At 36.4% G+C, this 21,106-nt stretch overlaps 1 protein-coding gene across 3 annotated transcripts in view; it reads right to left on the bottom strand.

The window, feature by feature from the left end:
* Nucleotides 1–903: 903 nt before the first annotated feature.
* VCAN (versican) overlaps nt 904–21,106 on the bottom strand; it is a 104,791-nt gene continuing 84,588 nt past the window's right edge. For all 3 annotated transcript variants that reach the window (XM_028530751.2, XM_036020495.1, XM_036020496.1), the window contains 3 exons: nt 8,399–8,543; nt 3,003–3,185; nt 904–2,852 (listed from right to left, as the gene is read on the bottom strand). In XM_028530751.2, coding sequence (XP_028386552.1) covers nt 2,725–2,852; nt 3,003–3,185; nt 8,399–8,543 — 456 coding nt within the window. In that variant the 3' untranslated portion in view covers nt 904–2,724. The remainder of the gene's footprint in view (nt 2,853–3,002; nt 3,186–8,398; nt 8,544–21,106) is intronic.

The raw sequence follows: 21,106 nt of genomic DNA, 5'->3' as shown, positions 1-21,106 counted from the left end.
AGATTAAAAGGATAAGCTCAGCAAGAAAAAGAATCTCCTTTTCTGAATCTATTCATGCCCAACTTCCCATATATTCCTGACATTCCAAGAAAGACACCTCAATAGAATTTTCAACTCACCTTCGTCCTTTCTATATTCTGTACAACTGCAAAACATGTACTGGATTTGTTCTTCTGAGTTATTGATAAAGATATCAAACAGAACCGGCTGTAAAACAAACCCCATGTGTTGCATCCAGTATAAAAATTTATGTGGCTGAGACCTGTCTAGTTCATTCTGTGCCAGACCTCCAGAGCTAAGTACAGTGCCTGACATATAGTAAGTACTTAATAAATAGTAAGTGAATGAAAAATGAAAAGATGGATGGATATCTAGGTGTATAGAAACAATGTTTTTGACATCTTGTCATTAATTAATGATTGTCTAGCCAGTAACTTTACCTCCTAAATCTATAATAATTGGGAGCTTAATATTTTATTTTTTTCTCGAGGATATTTTGCAGGCTCTAGCAATTACATGCATCCACTATAAGCTAACTATGTACCTTTGGATGAATAACTTGGGTTCTCTACACCTGACCCCTCATCAGCCAGAGTAACAGTGCCCTCACAGGCTTATTGGAAGATGATGCACATAAGACACTAAGCCTGGAAGCACTTGGTAAATCTGAGCTATCATTTTTCCTATTGCATGTTACTCTCACATTTGAGATCAATGCATAGGTATGTAGATGTAAACATTATCAAAATTATCTCAATTTTTGCAGGTATGTATATAATCACCTCTCTGCTAGCCACAGATTCATTTCATCTGAGCAGCTTGTACTCTGTGATGGAACCAGAATGTAAAAATGTTGGTGCAAATTAGGATTAAAGTTGTAAATAACCAGACCAGTCACAGTAATAAAAGAAGGACTTTAGGTTTCTTTGGTGAAACAAAAGCAGGTATAAAAAGTTACAAAGATTTTAGATTTTCATTCACAAAAAACCCACAATCATTCACATTTTACACTATACATGATATAATATAAATACAGGAATGTATTATGTGCATCGTAATGAAAGAGGAAAAATGAAAAACTGATAGGCTGACACAATGTTGTTCTGTGCTATGGAACACTCAGCGGTGGATTACAGTTAATGCAGCAACCAGGGAAACTTGCACAGACAGTGTGAATGATTGTAGCTACCGTGGTTACTTCTAAGCAAAGGTTTTATGAAAAAGAATTATTGCTGAGGCTGTTCTTTTGCTATTTGCAATTCTTACGCTGTCTACTTTTCTCAAGATCATTCTAACTGAAATTAGGGATAGACTCCTAAATGCCTTCTTTCCATTACAGATTTTTACTTAAACATTAAATTAATTGGATAATAATTCAAAGTCATCTTCGGCAGTCACTTTATTCAAATAAAGAGGAGAAAATGAGTGGTAAGAGATAGGAAGACATTTTAACACATACACCTAACTATTTCTATATATATGTTTCTTGCTTGGAATGGGCAAACACCATTCGCTGAAAGCTATACACGTTTCCACGCTTTCTGTAATAAACACTTGATGCATTCTATCCATCACATTATTGAATCAGGGACAAAGTACCTAAGAGTGTATGGTTCCAAACTGTGTGAGAGAAGTACAAAGGCTAACACTGAAAAATAGCTAGCATACTATGTTAATTTTCAGGTTTGGGGGAAAATAACATCCAATAAATTAAATCAGTATGGCTTACTTCATTTATTTATGTATGCTTCACAGCTGCAGCATTCATACATGAACATTCAAAACTTTATAAAAGATTAAAATGGTTATATATACAATTTTTTTCTTTGAATGTGTGTTGTTGTTTTAACAATCCCCCACCCTCCAGAGCCCTGGATCTATACCCATTTGAAATGTGTTGATCTGGAACCTTGCAAAGTTAGTGTTATGAAAGCCATTAAAAAGTAGACCTGGTTGAGTTAATAATTAGCACTTTGACCCCTAAAAAAATGCTCCTGGTCATAGAAAAGTCCTCCATTCAGGCCTTTCTTGTAAGTGAAGAAAAAGGGATGCAGCAAAGAGGAGGTCCACATTGCAGTCCCTCGTTCCATCGGGATCCCATTAGCCCGGCTTTAGCGGCACAGGGAAGCCAACTGCACCTACAGCTGAGACGGTGCAGCGTGACCCACGAGACTGTGTATTTGTTAGTTGTCCAGGAATAGCCGTCCTCAGTCTTGCTGACAGTCAAAGGGCAAGTGAAACCATTTCCAGCCTAAACAAACTACCAAAAGCAGCCAAACCAATGATGAAAGACCTCTAATGCTCCATAATCATCATTAAATATGCCAGAACTCAGTGTGACTTTTTATTTTATATACAGGATTAAAATCAACATTAAATCATCTTATTTACATTGCCATTGGTGCTGAAATGGAGCTTTTTAAATAGTACAGTAGGCTGGTATACATTAGAAAATGATCTGCACTGGAGGCAAGTAGAAACCCAAGAAATCAGATAGGCTGCAAATGGTTACTCTCTGCCCTCATTTTCTTTCATCTTGCTTGCTTTCTTTTTAAATGCCAATGCTCTCATTGAAAATGTTTTGGGAGCGCAGCAACCCAAAATGACTGGACAGCGGTCCAAAAATCCAGACCAACTGATAATACTTCTTGAGGTGATAGGAAAGGCACAGGAAGTTAGGACTTTGGCTGAAATGATGAAAACACATGTTCGCCATTTTAGGGATCAGCGCCTCGACTCCTGCCACCGCCGGGTCCAACGGTGCTCGTGTTTTGATGCATTTATTGAATTGTCCTTTGATGAGGAGAAATTTTTTAAGTATTTCTTAGAATAAGTCCTTTGGTATGCAGATGCTACATGGAAGGAAAGAAAAGAAAGAAAGAAAGAAAACACAACAATATTACTTGCTCCATACCCTAAACTACCAGTACCGCAGCTGTAAAATGTAGGTGTCTAGTAGTTGTTATAGCACGGTTGTCCATTCTGTCTAAAGGACCACTTACGGTTCATGCAGGTAATTTTAGGCATGGCCCATTTTCCATTTCCTAGGCAACGAATAGTTGGAAGGTGGCGTTGAATGAAACCATCTTTGCAGTGATATCTAATCAGGGAGTTGATTTCATAACGAGGTTTCATCTTTCCAAAGGTCTTGGCATTTTCTACAACAGGGGGCTGGCCGCAAGCAACTAAAGAAAAGTAAATTAAGTTATTTCCAAATCATTTACATATTTCTATCAGTATGAATCTCTTTTTATCTCTTTGTTTTTCATGTTCCCAATCAAGGACCTTCATCAAAATAATCACTTAGAATTAACAAATTGAAAATTTTCAGGAAAGACAACATCACCATATTGGGGCTCTGGGCTTAGTGTGAATCTCAGACTATGTCATTTTGAATCACATTTTATTAAAGAACCATAGTGTTAAATGGTCACTTTTCTGAAGAAAAATTCCAAATTAAAAAGCAGCTGTCTCATGTGGCCTGGTGGTATCATCTTCATCACTACCCCAGTTTTTATTTATTTCCTACCCTCACTTGGAACAACAATGAATTTGTAACAATAACTATTACTGTTACCTCCCTGAAAAAATTAACATCTATAATAATATCATGGTTCTAAAATATGGACAAAACATGTCCAAAATGTTGACAAAATATGGACTCTAAAGTATCAGTAAGATACCTCTGGTTCTACTTAAGTTTATTTACTCTCTTTTGCCTTCTGTACAAAGATGGGAGAAAGTCAGGCACAGTATTCATGCTCTGCGTTGTAATTACCTTAAAAACATAAATCTCAGCTCTTGAGAAGAGTATTGAAGGTAAATCTTGGAATATTTAACTATAATTTTTAATTTACAATGAAAAATTCTAAATATCAACCAACTTAGCAAGAGTAAATAATGAAAGAGAAATAGAAGTAAAAGAAACCTTATAATTTTTAAATTCAAGACACTGAGCAAATTGATTCAACTGAATTTGAACTTACAGTTTTATTCAACATTGGTGTACTTGGTTTGAATGATATATTTAAAAATTAGCTTTCAGTAAGTGACTGTGTTTTGCTATATATCTTGTATAAAAATATAATTTAACTTTGTTATAATTTCCCTAAATGGCATTTCCTATCCAAGTCCTAAGGATTCTGCCACCAGAAGGCTGGCAACAAGAACATACTATGTTATCTTCTCCCATAAATAGTGCAATTCTTCAATGGGAGGATGATTACCAGGAACCTTGGTACCAAGATGTTTGATGTTAACATCCTAATAGTAAAAGTTTACAAACATTAAATTTATTTATATATTCATAAGGCTGTTTGCAGCCATATTCTTCTTTTGCAATGACAAATTTGGGCTTAACTTATATTCTTAGTTCCTCTAATTTATTTCTGCTTGACAAAACAGCTTGGGACATACTGACCCCTAGCAAACAAAGCTGTCTTTAAAAAAACACAATCCAAGCATTTCTTTTCATTCATATAAGAATTATCACTCAGATAGACATAACCTAAAATTAGATTATAAAGTCATACTAATATGATGAATAAATTAGAAATATTTGTGCATGTATTTGATCTACACAAATTCCTAAAACAGAAATTTCTATAATAATATATTGTTTTCAATTAATGAAATATACAATGTATGTGTTTTGATGATAACCCCAACCTGCACTTCTTTTATTGTACTATGAAAAGCATGTACCAAGGCCCAGGTACCTGCTAGTATCAGATAGAAGGAAACAAAACTGACACAGAAGATTAAATATTATGAATTAGATAGTTCATTATACTTAATTCTGTGTAATGTTGACACATTAGAAGTTTTCTTTGTAGTTGTGAGAAAAGCAATGTACAGATTTCTTCTAAAACTAGCAATATGTGAAGACAAGCTAAAATAGTTCCATGAGTGTGGTATTGGCAAAGACAGGCAAATAGACCCACACATATATGCTTGATATTCAACAGAAGCAACGTGGCAAAGCAGTGAGGAAAAGGAGCTTTTCATTTGGACAATTGGGTATTTTTATGGAGAAAAATTTACTTGGTTCCTTACCTTGGAAAATGCATGGAAAATCAGTTCTAGATGGTTTAAATATATAAATATAAAAGGTGAAACTATAAAACATTTAGAACACAACATAGAAAATCTTTATGATTTTAGGGTAGTAAAGGTTTCTTCAGGTACAAAAAAGGTTTAAATCATAAAGGGAAATGTAAAAATTGATGAATTCTGTTCATTAAAAAATTGCCATTGGGTAAGAGGAAAGACAAGCTGCAACCTCCGAGAAGATATTTGCAAAATATCTCATTGTCAAGGGACTAGTAATCAGAATATAAACTCCTACAAATCAATATATAAAGGAAAGAAACCAATTTTAAAAAATAAACAAAAGACATAAACAGGAACTATAAAAGAAAAGCCATGAATGATGTATACGTTTATGAAATGATATCAAGGGAAAAGTATCCAAGAAAATGCAAGCAAAATCAAAAGAGATAACATTTTATACCCACCAGACTCGAAAAAATGTCAAAGTCCCAAAATACCAAATGTTGGCGAAGATGTGGAGTAACAGGACCTTTCGCACATGGCTGGTGGGAGTGCAAACTGTAACAACCACTTTAGAAAATAATTTGGCATTTTCTAGTAAATTTGATGGTACGCATATCCTATGACTCAGCACTTCACTCCTGGAAAAAACCCTATGGAAACTCACAGATGTCTACCAGGAACAAGTTTAAGAATGCCCATGGAAACATTGTTTACAGTAGCAAAAACTTAATATCCCAAATGTCCACTGACAGTAGAAGTGATAAATAAAATGGTATATAGTCATACAATGAAATACTATACAGCAGCAAAAATGAAGAAATACAGCTACATGCATCAACATGGATAAATCTCACAAACATAATGCCAAACAAGTAAAAGCAAGGCACAAAATACATACAGTATGATACCATTTATATAAAGTTTTTAAATGTGGAAAACTAAATAATTTGTTCTTTGCAGATACAAACATATGTGATAATACTAAAGAGAAAAGTAAGGAACTACGTCATTATCCATGGTTGAAACTGGGAAATAAATAGATGGGACTAGAAAGAACCTATAGGATGTTCCAGGGAACTGTGAATAGTATGCACTGAGGTCTTCTTTTAACTATATATATTTTTGTAGATATATATGTATAGATAGATATATATAGAGATAGATATATAGATATATATAGATAGATATAGTCTTGTATTTATTATAATCCTTCTTTATAGGTATTTAATTAAAAGTAGAACTATTTAGATCTGTATGTTTTAAGATGTCTAAAGTATCTGAAAGAAGAAATGAGAATCTTTTTTTTTTGAGAGGGTAGGAGAAAAGAGGGAGGATGAGGAAGAGAAACATTGACCAGTTAATTTCAGTCCTGCTTTCCACATGAGCCCCAACTGGGGTCAGAACACGCTACCCAGGCATGTGCCCTGACTGGGAATCAAACTGGTGACCTTTCAGTTTGTAGGACAATGCCCAACAAACTGAGCCACACCAGCCAGGACAAAAATTAGTATCTTTCATAAAAGTCTACAGATATTTATAAAATTCATATAATTCCCCAGATTATTGATTAACAGAGTTAAATCTACATAAATAAAAATCACTAGGGAGAAAAAATACAAGGATTGTTTTGGTTTTTTTTTCCCCTTTCATGAGGTAGAACCAATATTTTATAAATCTCTTTCCCCATTGGGAAATGTAAATTGTGATGCCAGGTTTGTGAACACTATTTAGCTACAGGGCAGCTATTCTCAAACCTAGGGTAGTTTTCTTCCTCTCCCTCCCTCCACAGGAGCAGCTGACAATTTCTGGAGTCATTTTTAGTTGCCACCAAGACAAGGAGAGGGATGTGGAATGGAGGGGAATGCTGGTGGCCTTCAGTGCACAGAGGGCAGCGATGATGCTAAACATTCTGCAGTGCCCAGAATAGCCCCTCATCACCATGACTTTGGGCATTGGCCCAAAGTGGCAACAGTGCTGGTGCTGAGAAACCCTGCACAGGAACTACAAGAATGTTTGGGTTACAACATGAGAAAGATGACTCCAAGGACCATTTGGAGATCTGAGAATGCAAATATGACATTTGGATAAAGACAGTTTATTACAGACTTTTTACATTAGAAACAGGGAGAACAGACATCTGATTGCTCTTTTCACGAGTCCCATCGCAGAAGTGCTGAAGTAATGCACATAGTCAGGAAAGCAGCTCACGTACAAAGGATATTCACAATAAATTCTACTTCAGATCAGAGAATAGCAAAGTAGTCACAAATGACAGTTGCGTTTTAGCTGAGCTTTGTGTATCATAGTGTTCTCTTTATTTTAATAATGTGTCTCATTATTGGTGTTTCCTAAAATCTTTATAGAGTGTGAATTTGTAGTTTTATTATTTTTACATTCAAAAACAAATCAATTGAACTTTATATTTTGCATTCCTACTTTGTACGCTTACTTAAGGTGGGTGAAAGTCTAGCCCTAGAGATTAAATATCCATGCTTTAACACCATTATCCATTGCAAAGAGATTAAAAAATATTTATGGAATTCCTATTTGTTTAAGGAAGAAGTCCATACAGTGTGCCTTAGACATTCAAACATACTATATCGGTTGATAATTAACACAACACATTTTTTCAAAATCCGCTTTCTTAATATTATCTATTTAATGTAAACTAAGCAATATCTCTTCATTATGGAAGTTGTATTACAACTGTTTTTATCTCATTGCATCTTGAAGGCATTCGACTATAGATGTGGGGTGGCTTTTTTATTCCATGACTTATAAGCATACAATGAGCTTCTAAAAAAATGACTAAAATTTTCAAAGCCTCCAGAGCCCTGGCAGTTAAAAAGAGGGAACACCGGGCAAGGACGGCCATGACCTGCAGACTATGGCCCTGCTGCAGGAGGGCAGGGGTTTCAGCCCCAGGGCTTCAAACCATACTTGAACGTGGTCAAACAGTAACAGTTATTCTTTTTTTTTTTAAGTAAAAATCCCAGAATATTTTATGATATATCACAATTTTGAAATACTGACAACCTTTTTTAATGCTTTCTTCATCAAAATAAATAGATCTTTAGGCCCTTGGGCTGGTTGTTGTTCCTTTTTTTTAAAAAATTATACTTGGAGGTAGTTTTTCTACATGAATACTACATTATTATCTTGAGCACCTGAAATGTGTGGTGAGAACACTCCTGAAAACAAACTTTTTTGTTTGTTTTCAGCAATAAGAGACAATGTGTATGACATCCAGTTTGTGTCTTGGAGAATGAAGTTTAGTCTTCCTGAGTTTACTTGTTAATGAACATGCGGATTAGGTGTACATAATTAATGGAGCAATTATTACCTGTTCCTTTCTTGCAAGTATAGGTGAGATGGTAGTTGCAGGGAACATCATTCCACTGGCCGTTCTCATGCCAAATGATGACCACACAGTCTTCTCCAGAAGAAAAGAAGCTGTCGGGCTGGTTGGGCCTCCAGTTCTCATATTGCTGCAGAAATGGAGGGAGAGCCGAAGAGCCACATATGATAAGAATGACACTGGGTTTAATGACGATCAAATTAGAATGGACCAAATGTCTAACCATCTAGCTAAAATGATTTTGGTGGTAATGAAAAAGATTTTTATGGTTTGAATAGACAAAGCCTCTCTTCAATGATATGTGTTTTCCTATGGCAATGAGATGTATCTGAGGAATTTTATTCTACATTTCTAATATATATAATCAGTGCTCAATTTAAAAACTAATTGTGTTATTATTATTATTAATTATAACAGAATTAATGAAAGGGCAACAAGTGAAAAGATCCATGGTCTTATCACTCTAACCCACCCTGTTCCCCAGCCCTCCTGTGCAGATATCATCTGCACAGCTGTAATTAGAGTGCAAGCAAATCAGTTTCTTCTTCTCTACCTGACCACTATAAAGTACCTTTCTTTGTCTTATTTAATGGGATTTTTAATCCAAATTCATTCATTTGATGAATATCTCAAATTTCATTAAAAATTTGAGGTATTTGCTGTATTTATTTTATATATTTACCTACCATACCTGTACCCATAATTTTATATCCAACCTCTCTGAGTTATTCTGTTTTAGATGTGATCTTACATGTACCATATGGTTGAGTTTTGCTTTAAGATCTAATCCTGAAGTTGATTTCTCTTAATAGGAACATTTATCACATTTATACATATTGATATGAAAGATAAGCTTTTACAAATATATCTCATTATAATTATGTTTGGTATCTTTTTTGTATAATGTATGTTCAGGTATTTGAAAAGGATTTTATTGATTGGGTATTTTTCTGTTGGTTACCTTTATATCTCTATCTTAAATGGCATCTATGGATTCACCACTCTGACCAATGATATATAACTGGAAATATCTTTGTCTTCCATCACCATAATACATGGCATGTATTATTCAGCACCTACAATGAATGAAGTCCTCTTCTAGCAACCTGTTATGTATTGTCTCTTACAACAATCTAACAGCATTGGAAGTAAATTCAACCTTAGAGATAATAAACAACCATTGGTTTATGTTCAATTTTTTGTTACTTAAAAATATTCTACCTGGCTGGCGTACCTCAGTGGACTGAGTGAGGGCTGTGAACCAAAATGTTGCAGGTTCGATTCCTGTCAGGGTACATGCCTGGGTTGCAGGCTATGACTCCCAGCAACCTCACAGTGACACCTCTCTCTCTCTCTCTCTCTCTCCCTCCCTCTTTCTCCCTCCCTTCCCTCTCTAAAAATAAATAAATAAAATCTTAAAAAAAATATTCCATATCAACCAATAATTATAAGAGAAACACAGCCCCTATCCCTATTCAAAATAACAAACATGCGATGAAAATAATACTAAACTATAAATAAGAGCCCACTTTCCTAGTCTTGAGTCTCTCAGCCAGAATGGGGTATAGGACAATTTTGTTTGTTCAATGTCTTTCTTGCTCAACTTAGTGTCACTTTCCCACCATGCTTTGCCTATTGTGATTTTACATAAAATCTAATGGTAACAAAATAGTTTTGACAAACTTCCTTCATATGGAAGAAATACAGATTCAGAATTATGGAACAATGGTTCACATGACTGTCTTTTCTGGGCCTACAGAGAGACTCGGGGGTCCAACTTTTTGGTGTCTCTGGGCCACACTACAAGAAGAAGAGTTGTTTGGGGCCACACATTAAACATAGAAACACTAACAAAAACTGATGAGCAAAAATGGTTTTAAGCAAATTATTTACACTTTTGTCTTGGGTCACATTCATAGCCATCCTGGGCCCCATGTGGCCCATAGGCCACAAGTTGGATAGCCCTGTTAGTCTTTTCTTAAATGAGATTTAGTCTGTGATTTGAAACAATGAGTTAAGAGATTTTATTTGAGAAAGTTAAAGGCAGAGAAGAAAGAACTATGTCTAACAATGAAGGCAATTGTTCTGAATTCAGAGAACAACAACAACAACAAAATGGTCCTAATATTTATTCCCAAGAGCACCATGGCTATTTTTATGTCTTTTAAAAATGTATAATAAATATACCAGAGAATATCTATAATTTTTCTTTCTTCTGGTGGTTTTCAGAACTTTTAAATATGGTGAAAAGCTAAGTCTTTGATAAAATAATTAGTAAGAATACTAAACTTTGAAAACTTCAGTGTTGAGATCTACTTTTGCTACAGCTTTCTTTAAAGTTTTCAATCATGCCAACATTAAGATAGGAGACTAGAGATCTCAACTTTATTATTTATTTATTTTTAAAAAGTGTCTTTGAAGAGCAATGAAACTGCAAAGAACCAAGGGAAGCTTAATACAGTTTTTTGGTTTTCGTTTTTGCTGAAACAAACAATGAAGGTTGTTTTTTGGTTCTCTGGTAGAAAACCCAATGCAGCAATTAGATGGATTTACAACCAACTGCAGTAGACTGAATCATCCCACTGAGTCCCACCAGATGGCCCTGGGTAGGAAGCTTAGAAGACCACACTCCCCCAGGTACTCTTGGACTAGCAGGTTTCCCTTGGGCCAGGAACTGACCTTTGCTCTGAACTGGCTTTCCAATTATTTCTCTGCTTACTTTTTTTCCCTTATTATCTTTCACAGCACTCCTTTAATAGATAATAGACAAGGAAATAGAGCAAGAAAGCAGGGATACAGAAATCATATTCAGTCCATTGCTGATGTATAACTTGTCTTTAACACATGATTTAAGGTAGGATAAAAATAATAAACAAAAAATAGAAATGTCTTAAAAATAACAAAAAATCTACATTTCATATCTTTTATGGTGGAAGATTACAGAGTTTCTCAAATATTTAATTTGGATTTTGGAGCACAGTACTTTCTAGTTTACCTTTTAACTAACCCTCTTACAAGAAATCAGGAAATGTCCTCAAAAGTAGAAAACACCCAACATCCCAACAGTATCTGCAAACCATGCAATGCTGCCCCTCCTTGCATCTGCCCACACTGCCCATCTCCCTCTCTTGCTTTTTTCCTTCCTAACACTTATCATCTAACATCCCATATGATTTACTTATTTATTTTTTTCTCCCTAGTAGAATGTGATCTCCATGAGGACAGGATTTGGGGTTCTTTTGTTCAATACTATATTCTCAGTGCCAGGAACAATGCTGAACATTTACTGGTGATGTTTAACAAATAGTCTGACATTTAGAAACAGTGAACTGGAGCGTGTTGCATTCTCCCCTACCCACACCTACCCCGACTGAAGATGCTACTTGCTGCTAACAAGTCGCAGGTGAGACAGGCAATTACAGACACAACCGATGGAAATAAGCAACTTTTCTGGAAGGTATCTGCCAATACATATCAAGAGCCTCAAAAAGTTCCTACCCTTGGACCTCAGGATTCTATTTCTAAAATTCTACCCTAAAAATAATTACAAATGTGAACAATATTCCGTCTAAAATGGTACTTACACTAGCAATAAATGGGAAACTATCTTTAGAGTGAACAAATATTTAATAAATTATGGTATAGTCAGACAAATAAAATATTATATAACCATTATATATCCTGTCTTTGTATAAGGGGATGGGTAATACTAAAGTGCTAAGCGAAAATTAAAAAGTAAAATACTAAAAACATACAATGATCTAAAATTTACACATATCATATTTTGCTAGGTATAATGTGCACCCATGTTTTTGGCCCAAACTTTCAGGAAAAAAAAAACTTCCATTTTAATTTTCTAATTCAATTATTTATTTATTTATATGTAGGGACAAAACCTATTATCATATTCCAGGGTATTATTTTGCATATGGATATCATTATTGCTTTCTAGAGTTACACTTTTAATGCATAAGCATAAATAAAAGAATTAAAAACATTTATATAGATACAGAATTACTATGGCCCATGAATAATGCATATCCTTATTTTTCCCTCAAAAATTTGGGCAAAAAGTTGCGCATTGCACACAGCAAAATATGTACTCTCAGAGGAAGCTCTCTGTGTGTGTAAAAGGCTGAAAGGAAATGCAGTAAAACATTATAAAGTTTATATTTGAGTGGTAAGAGACTGAAATTATATTTTATTCAATGTATTCTTACATACTTTAAAACTTCCCTAGAATAAGCATGAATTATTTTTCTAATGATAAAAACAAACACTATAAAAGGATCTTTGCAGCTATCAGGAAGGACTTACAGATTTCTTAGCTGACTATTTTGAATCTAACCTTAGCAAGATTCACTTCAAGTTACAGTCATTTGACTGCCCTGTATTTTGCAACTGACATTTCCTCCTGATCGGAACAATGACCAGCTCATTTTCACACTGAAATGAGATTCAGATTCCCTGCCACTGAAGTGATTTTCAGAGTGTGAGCTGCCCAGGCACAGACCTCTGGTAAAAGATTTAATTGTTTTTGGTGGGAATTACATTTGGCTTGCAACAGTGATTTAAAGTGTGTGCTCTGTGTTGTTGCTTGGCAGAGATGTGGCTTAATGGTGCAGGACCAAATTTTATGTCCGTGGTTTTTACAGGAATGTCTGATACCCACAAACATGTCACACTATTACCTCATATCTGATAGCTCCATTGTGCAGATTTATTTTGGCTAGGGTGCTTTGATTCTGCTCCATGTTATTGCCAAACAGAGTTAGCAAAGGAAACTTCAGTTTTCTGAACAACCAACTCTCTTTGTTTCCTCATAAATGCTTTACAGCCTTATTTAATATCACTTGCAGAGAGAAATAGTGTAAAAGTGTGGAAGCGATCTCTCCTCAGGAAACTGGTTTGAGTTATTAGGATGTAATAGAGCATCTTTTATATACACAGTATTTCATACACACAGAAATGTAAATTTTTGAAATGAGCAGGGAAAAATCACCACTCCCATATGGATTTTTTCCTCTTGGTTTGGGATTATAAGCATCCATCCTGGGTGACCTAGCCTGGATTGACCCTCTTCTAGGGCTGGATGGGGAAACTAAGAATTATTCCAAAAAGCTAGTATGTCTTAAGGAGAATTCACTTGAACTGCATTAAAAAAAATAAACGTTGACTAGACTTTGGCATGTTTGTCTCTGTCTCCGAGACTCGGGTTCCCGACCCCAAACCCCAAACTCTCGTTGCCTTCCCAGGACCAGAATTTGGTGAGCGCTGCACCTGAAGAGAGAAGCCTACATTATTCTGCATTTCCGTTTCCTTCTGATGGCAGAAAGTTGTGACACAAAACTCAAATATTGATGTAGAGAAAAAGCTAGCAAAAATTTAACATTTTCTACATGTCCTATAACAAACTTGCATTTTATTTAGAGATAATTGTTTTATACCTAATATAAAACTGCTTAATGCTGTACATTATGTGATAAAGTTACTTTATTTTTAGAGTTCCAATTAAATGTGTACCACTCTCTATATGTAAAAAAATGAAAAAGAAAAAAGAAAATGGAAAAAGCACCCACCATTTCAATTAAACTGGATTTAGTAACTTTTCAGTTGTTTTCTTTTTCTTTCTCTCTCAACTGGATTCAAACATGTCAGTTGCCAAACACATAAAAGGATTCAAAAAGCCTCTAGTGAAAATCCACAAGCTATGTAGAGTTTCTCACATGAAAATTGTCTCCACAAACCTGAGAACTCATTTTGAACCAATCCTAATATTGATGAGGAAAATTCAGAGAAGACTGAAGTTATTCATCAAAATCCATCCAACTTTAGCCCAAACTGATGTGGCTAAGTGGGTTGAACACCATCCTGCAAACCGAAAGGTCACCAGTTTGACTCCTGGTCAGGGCAACATGCCTGAGTTGCAGGCACTGCAAGCCAGGGCAGCCGATCAATCTCTCCCTCTCTTTCTCCCTCCCTTTCCCTCTCTCTAAAAATCAGTAAAATCTGAGAAAAAGTTTTTAAAAAATTCTATCTAACTTTATAAATACTTAGATTACTCCAAATAACCCATATTTTATTGTCAAAAATTCATTTTTGTCTCATATTAACATAAAAACAAAGAATTATTCCACAGGTCTTCCGGAGCACACAGAACTGCCCTGCCTGCCACAGTCATCACTCGCAGAGAGTGGCCTCAATCCCACACGTTTAACAGCGACTGGACTAATTTTTTTCAAGCAGAAAGGCTAAAAAGCTATTCTCTCCTTTGCTCTTTGCAAGTCTCCAACTTGCTTCAATAAACATACTAGAGAAAAGTGTGTGTAGGAGTGGGGTGTGTGCTTTCGAAAGTTATCAGCAACCTGCTCAAGTCAGACAGGGTTTACATCCTTTCAAGGTGAACCTCTGGTTATATAGAGTCTAGGAGTTCCCACTGTCAGTCAGAGATACCAGACATCTTTTATCTTTAAAATACACACTACAAGGCCATGATCCACAGGCCTCAACCTTCAGCAGATAACTAGCATTAACAAAACAAGCATGATAAAGATAACAAGCAGGAACAAAACAAACTGATGATGAAAATGTAATGTAACTGACTGACTATTTCCTTTTGCAGAGATAGGTAACTGCCTTTATCATAAGGTTAAGAGATTTAGAAATAAATCTCTGCTCTGCTTTAAAAAAAAAAGTTTGCCTTGGTTCAACTTTGGGCTCTGCTTTCAGTTAAAGGAAACCAGTGTGAGTTACTGCTGTGACAGTCACATCCCGGCTGGTCCTTTAGGTGACAGATACAAGCAGACGATGAGGACAGGCACACGCAGTTTGGGTGAAAATAAAAGGCTGGAGCAAGGAAGGTGCTTGAAGCATAGAATGGCTTCCTCTTACCCCTCCACTTGACACTCCTAAACAGTGTTCATTTTTCCACATTGAGATTTTTAGAGAAGTGTTTGAAAAAGAATGTCAATTCAAAAATCAAAACCTTGAAGATACAAGGTTATGATTCAACCTCTACTAGGGAAAGAATTCCCAAAACATTAAAGACCCTTGTGCTTAAATTCCTTTTATCTGCATCTTAAAACTAAGAAGTTTTCAAAGCATCCTTTTTCCTATCCAAACTTAATAACTAGCCCTTCTTCATAATATTTAATCCATTTCAAATTATTTTCCTGTATTTTATTTTATTTATTTTATTTTATTTATTTTTAGAGAGAGGGGAAGGGAGAGGGAGAGGGAGAGAAATGTCCATGTGTGATTGCCTCTCAAATGCCTACAACTGGAGACCTGGCCTGCAACCCAGGCAGGTGCCCAGACTGGGAATCAAACAGGCAACCCTTTGGTTTGTAAGCCAGTGTTCAGTCCACTGAGCCACAACAGCCAGGGCTCAAATTATTTTCATTACAATTTTATGATTTCTCTTAACTTGATCTAATAACGACAAAGAATAATCAATGGGCACTAACTACTTCTTCTAAAGACTTAGACATTCTGTTTAGAATCTCTTTGTTTCTTTTCCTCTCTACTAAAAACAAAAAAGAATGTTCACAGACACTAGGTTAAATTAAAGGTCATCTTTCTGTGAGTCATACATTTGAGACTTACCACCATCACACACACAGGCACACCCCCTACAGTGTACCCAGTGCTTATTGGCACTCGGGAAGATCTGTGTAGCAGATAGGTTCTCACCATAAGGACCATAAGGAATACGCAAATATTTAAATGATTAGCAGTGTAGACAGCAACAGAGCCCATGAGATGGGAAACTAAGCTATGCATTAGACAGACTTGGTAGCTAATAGAACAGTTCTTACACACCAGCCAGCTATTGGGTTACAGCCTGAGCAGAAGGTACAAATCATTTCATACTGTAGATCTTCAAGATTTCTAGTGTGTAACTGCAATGGCAAATCTGGAACCTGCAGCTAGTAAAGGCCTATTCTGTCTACCTATGTCTAACTATATTTAGATAGTTTATCAGCTTAGACGGAGTCACCTTTTAATTTTTAAAATTCACTGTAATTCAGATTACCTTGAGTGGTCAATTAAAAGCTCTGTGTTTCAGAACTATTATGAATGTTGCCAAGCACATTTGAACAATTAATCACAGACATTCCATTGAAAAAAAACATCTTTGACATTTGCCCAGGGAAGCTAGTCTATGATGCAATATATTATTGTAATTTGGGGGAGAATTTACTGACTTCAAGTTAAAATTAGGTGTTTTCTTTCCATGAACAGTCCAGTCACCATTTTCACCTAGTCTATCCCGCCCCAAATACTGCTAATTTAATTCACTGTAAAACATTTTCATAAGAAAACCAAAAAAAGTCCTTTAGGTTCGCATACCAAGGAAACTCGCCAAGGAAAACTTTCCTCTGTGTGTATTATTGTGCACAAAGTAAAGAGACTGGAGAGAGAACTGGTCCTAATATTTGCCTCAGTGGCTAGGATTTTACTAAGCATGTGACTCCATGTGCTGGCCTCATGCTGCATTTGAAAAATCGTGTTTTTCACATGTAACTTTCAGGTTCACAATATAAAGCAATTCATGCTAGAATTTTTAAACTCAAAGCTACAGGAACTTAATTCACAGAGAATATTACTCCTGAAGACATTCAGGTGGCAGTCTGGGAATGTGCAGTTTTGAAATGCAAAATACAACATGGCCACTAGGTGGTAATATCCATCCATCATTATATTATGAATTACAAACTATTAACAAAAAAGAATGTAGAATACGCCACCAGAAATCATGACTATTTACTCGATGTCGCAAAAAAAAATTTACAGGATCATCTGTGATATGTCCTCTCAGTTTTGTGAGGGACAGCATGGAGAGAACACTATGCTAGAAGATGGACCTCAGCCAGAGCGTATTTGCCAACCTGATTGAGTTCTGTCCTGTTAGAGGCCATGGTAGCCATAATCTGAATTTTCTATTGGACTAAAATGTTCATTACGGCAGCTGCTTCTCTCCATTTCACTTTTTAAATTATCACATGGTTTATGTCAATGGTGAAATCATATCAGAAGCAAAGCAAAATTTGTAATACCTACCTAAAATCCTTAGAATGGGGCACATCATTATTAACACCTAGGCACACAAATGAATGTCCACAGTGTGATTCACATTTAGTGTGGTTTTAGGTAAAAGCTTATCAAGAGTAGCTATAGAAACATGACACTAAAAGCCAACTTCCCTGTGTGCGAACTCCTCTTATCACCTGTGCTCCCACAGCTACAAATGACATCCAAATGCAGTAGATGCCAAAGGTAAGCAGATAACCACCAAAGTACAAAAGCAAACTCCAAACAGAAAACGCTTTGCCAAGAGGACAGCTTAGCTATTTGAAACACACGCTGATAAGAGGCCACCTTTCCCTAAATAAAGAACTTAATAACCACACTGGGTTACCCCCAGCCATTCAGAACACAGGTCAAACGTTTATCTGAAAGAAAGCTAGAAGGACTACTTATTACAGAAATAAAAACATTTGGGAACTTTAACATGCCTTTGTTTCCCCTAGACGGCTGTGGGACACAATAGGCATTTGTGTGCAGTCTGTGGAGGGTACTGTTAACTTTGTTTTATTTAACTTGTTGGGGCAAATGACCTCCCTGCAAGGTAGAGATAGACCCTCTTCTGATCCTTGTACTTGCTTAAGGTTACTCCGGTCTGGGTCCTTGTTTATTTATAGTTTAAAGGAGGTTATGGTTTTGCTGTTGTCTTTTAGCTGAACAACTGAAAGGAAAAGAGCAGCTTTGTTTTAAAGGAGAAAGAGACGTTTGTTTTGGTGTCACCGCCTGAGGCTGGCAGCCTGGAGTCAGATCCCACAAACATGAATATGCTGAAGGAAGAAAAACTAACTTGGGGTCTCCTGATAGTTGTTAAAGTGGCAGCATGCCCATTCTTTTCCTAGCTGGCAAATCTCTGTATGGAGAGACGATCTGCCAGGTCTTGAGTGCAGCACTAATCTTGTGTAATAGCGTGAGCTCACTGCCCGACAAAGGCGGTAATTATCAACAGCATTTTCCAAAGGATGTGAGTTATTCCCACTGTGAGACCACTTGGAGACAGGGCCCCAGGCAGAGCCCCCCGGAGCTGCTTGCACTCGGTTCCTAGCATGAACGGGTGCCAGTGGACTCCTTCACCCAGGCTTGTTTGCACAGGTCTTTAGTCAGGAAGTGCTAACATCCAAATGCAACGCGAAACTGCCAAAACCCATTCAACATTTTTTTTGTCTTTTTGATGGTTATTCATTGCCTGAAATTATTAGTCATGAAATTTAAATGTCTGTATGTGATTTTAAAGTTTCATAGAGTATGTTGGAAGAGCATCTGTGAGAAGGAACTATGGCATTAGTAAATTTTTTTTGGATAATCTTCTTAATTATGAAATGATTTTCTAGGGATGGGTAAATACTGTTCTTCCAGCTGCTTGACACATCACTAGCTATTTGCAGTCAAGTAAAGGTGAGGTGGAGATGAGAGTTTTCTGTTCTAGAGCTCGTCTATAACTCCTTACATTTCCCATGCAGAATCAGAAGGACCAGTGCTTAGTTTCAAATCACATTAAACTGCAACATAAGTAAAAATGTTCATTAAGAGCTCGGTGGTCTTTTGCAGAAAAGAAACTGAAAATTCTTCTAATAATGATGAATGTGTTAAAGGCTGAGGAAACAGCATATGTTTTCCTTGGCTTTTAAGTTAATATAATGAAGCCTGTGAGGTTTAACATAATTAAATTAATGTTGATATGCAGTGTGACTTGTTCACAGAGAAGCAGCATTCAACTTGGAGCTAAAACCACACCACAGCTGACACACATCCATCTGCAAATGCTTTATAGAAAGTCTTCTGAGATTTTCAGGTAGAAAGAGAAAAGCTTAAGTTTTAGGTTGGGGGGTTGTTTTGCATTATTTTTCTGCTAAATCATGTAATCCTTTCAAAGGAGCAGAAACCTACAAAAAAAGTTTAGACAACATCAGAAATTAGTTAATAGTCCTGAATCTCTTTTCAAGGTCCAAGACATCTGGGAGAGGGAGGAGGCTAAAACTTTTGTGTTTGTAAAGCACAATAATGATACATTCCTGCAGAAAAAGAATAATGGTTTATAGCCTGCGATTTGTTACTCTTTTTCTCTGCCCCTTTTAAGTGCCTCTTCCTGGGTTAAGGGCTATTTCTTTATTGTTTCTACTTTTTTCAAAGCTGGTTTTTCTCACAATACTTTGCTTGACAGGCTAATGTGTTTGTTTATGAAAGAAGAAAAGGCACTCTGGATTTAAAGTAAAATCCATAACCAATCTGGCTATTGTCATGAGCCGATTCTACCGAGGAGAGCGAGCGAGTGTCCTAAATTCTAGGTGTGCCAGCTTGCCAATGTTGGATCATGCTTATTAGAATAAAAAACAAAAACAGTATTTAGTTATGCTCTAGAAAAATTTTAAGTAAGAGTCTTTTTAAGTAGAAAAGGCTATCAAGTAGTGTTTTGTAATCTACATTGTAATCTACATTGTAACAAGAGGCCAGATGAGTTGGCTAGAACTAGAAAATAAAACATTTTCCGATCTGTGAATTAGTAAACTGCTCAAGAACTTCCTGGCCAGCTCTAGACCAGGGCAGAGGAGAGGAAGGCTGTGTGTGCACCAAAGAGTGAGGAGGAGGAGGAGGTCAGGACCACCCCCTGGGAAGCCCAGGGGTAGGGCTTCAGTGCTACCAAAGTGAGATTACCCAAGGAAAATGTGAAAGAGATGTAGGAAATGTTTATTAAAATGTATAAGAATAAATTTAGGGTTTGTTTTTTTCTTACCAAACAACTCAAACTTTCCAAAAGCCCCTCAATATTTTACACAGGGAACTGTCAGTTCTGTTCAGTCCTCAACCTCTGGATAATGCTTTGTCAGGTGACATGGGTTTTTTTTGTTTTTTTTTTGTTTTTTTTTTTAGGTAAATGCGCCTGATCCACTGAAGTGCTGATCTCCCCTAGTGAGGGATTAGCTTTGAAGGTGCTGGGGGATGCAGTGAGGGGAAGGGGTTAAGGAGCAGTATAGACCACGGAGAATTCCCCTCATGAGAATTTTATTTCTTGGCGTCAGAAGGAGGATGGAACAGGAAGGTGACAGCTTTAAATCTCTGCAGTCCATGGGTTAATTTTAAACCACTGGTTGGGGAAGCAGGTTATTAAAACTAGTGTGATTACGGCACCTGTTTCCAATATCTCCCTAACCATGCTGTCCATGGACACACAATAGTCTAGAGTTGCAAAGACAGTTGTAAACATGAGATTGCTAGGAAGTATATAGACAGAAGTGGAAGTGTTTGTTTCCTGAGGTCTGGCTCCCTCTGTGCCAGAAAGAATGGTCACAGATGGTGGGTGAATGAATGAAGCTCTGTCCCGCCTTAGGCAACAGCTCATCCTTGGTCAAGCAATCTATGAAAAACAAAGTGAGCTGATAACATCCGAGAGTGAGATTTTCTTTTGCTTATCTTATTACACTTTGGATTTAGATAATAGGGTTCTTTAAAGTCATTTTTCTTAAAAGAATATAATGGTAGAATATGTACCTATCTTGAAAAAATATCCTCTTTCAAAGTTTTGAGTAATCGTTGGTTTCCTAATTCTCCACGGAAAATCTGCCCCCATGTAACTCAAACCGGCAGGGGCGGCAGAGGTTGAAAAGTTTACTT

Source organism: Phyllostomus discolor, chromosome 3 (assembly GCF_004126475.2).
Source record: "Phyllostomus discolor isolate MPI-MPIP mPhyDis1 chromosome 3, mPhyDis1.pri.v3, whole genome shotgun sequence".
NCBI lineage: Eukaryota > Metazoa > Chordata > Mammalia > Chiroptera > Phyllostomidae > Phyllostomus > Phyllostomus discolor.
Note: the sequence above shows the minus strand (reverse complement) of the source record. Positions and strands in the feature narration are given on the sequence as shown.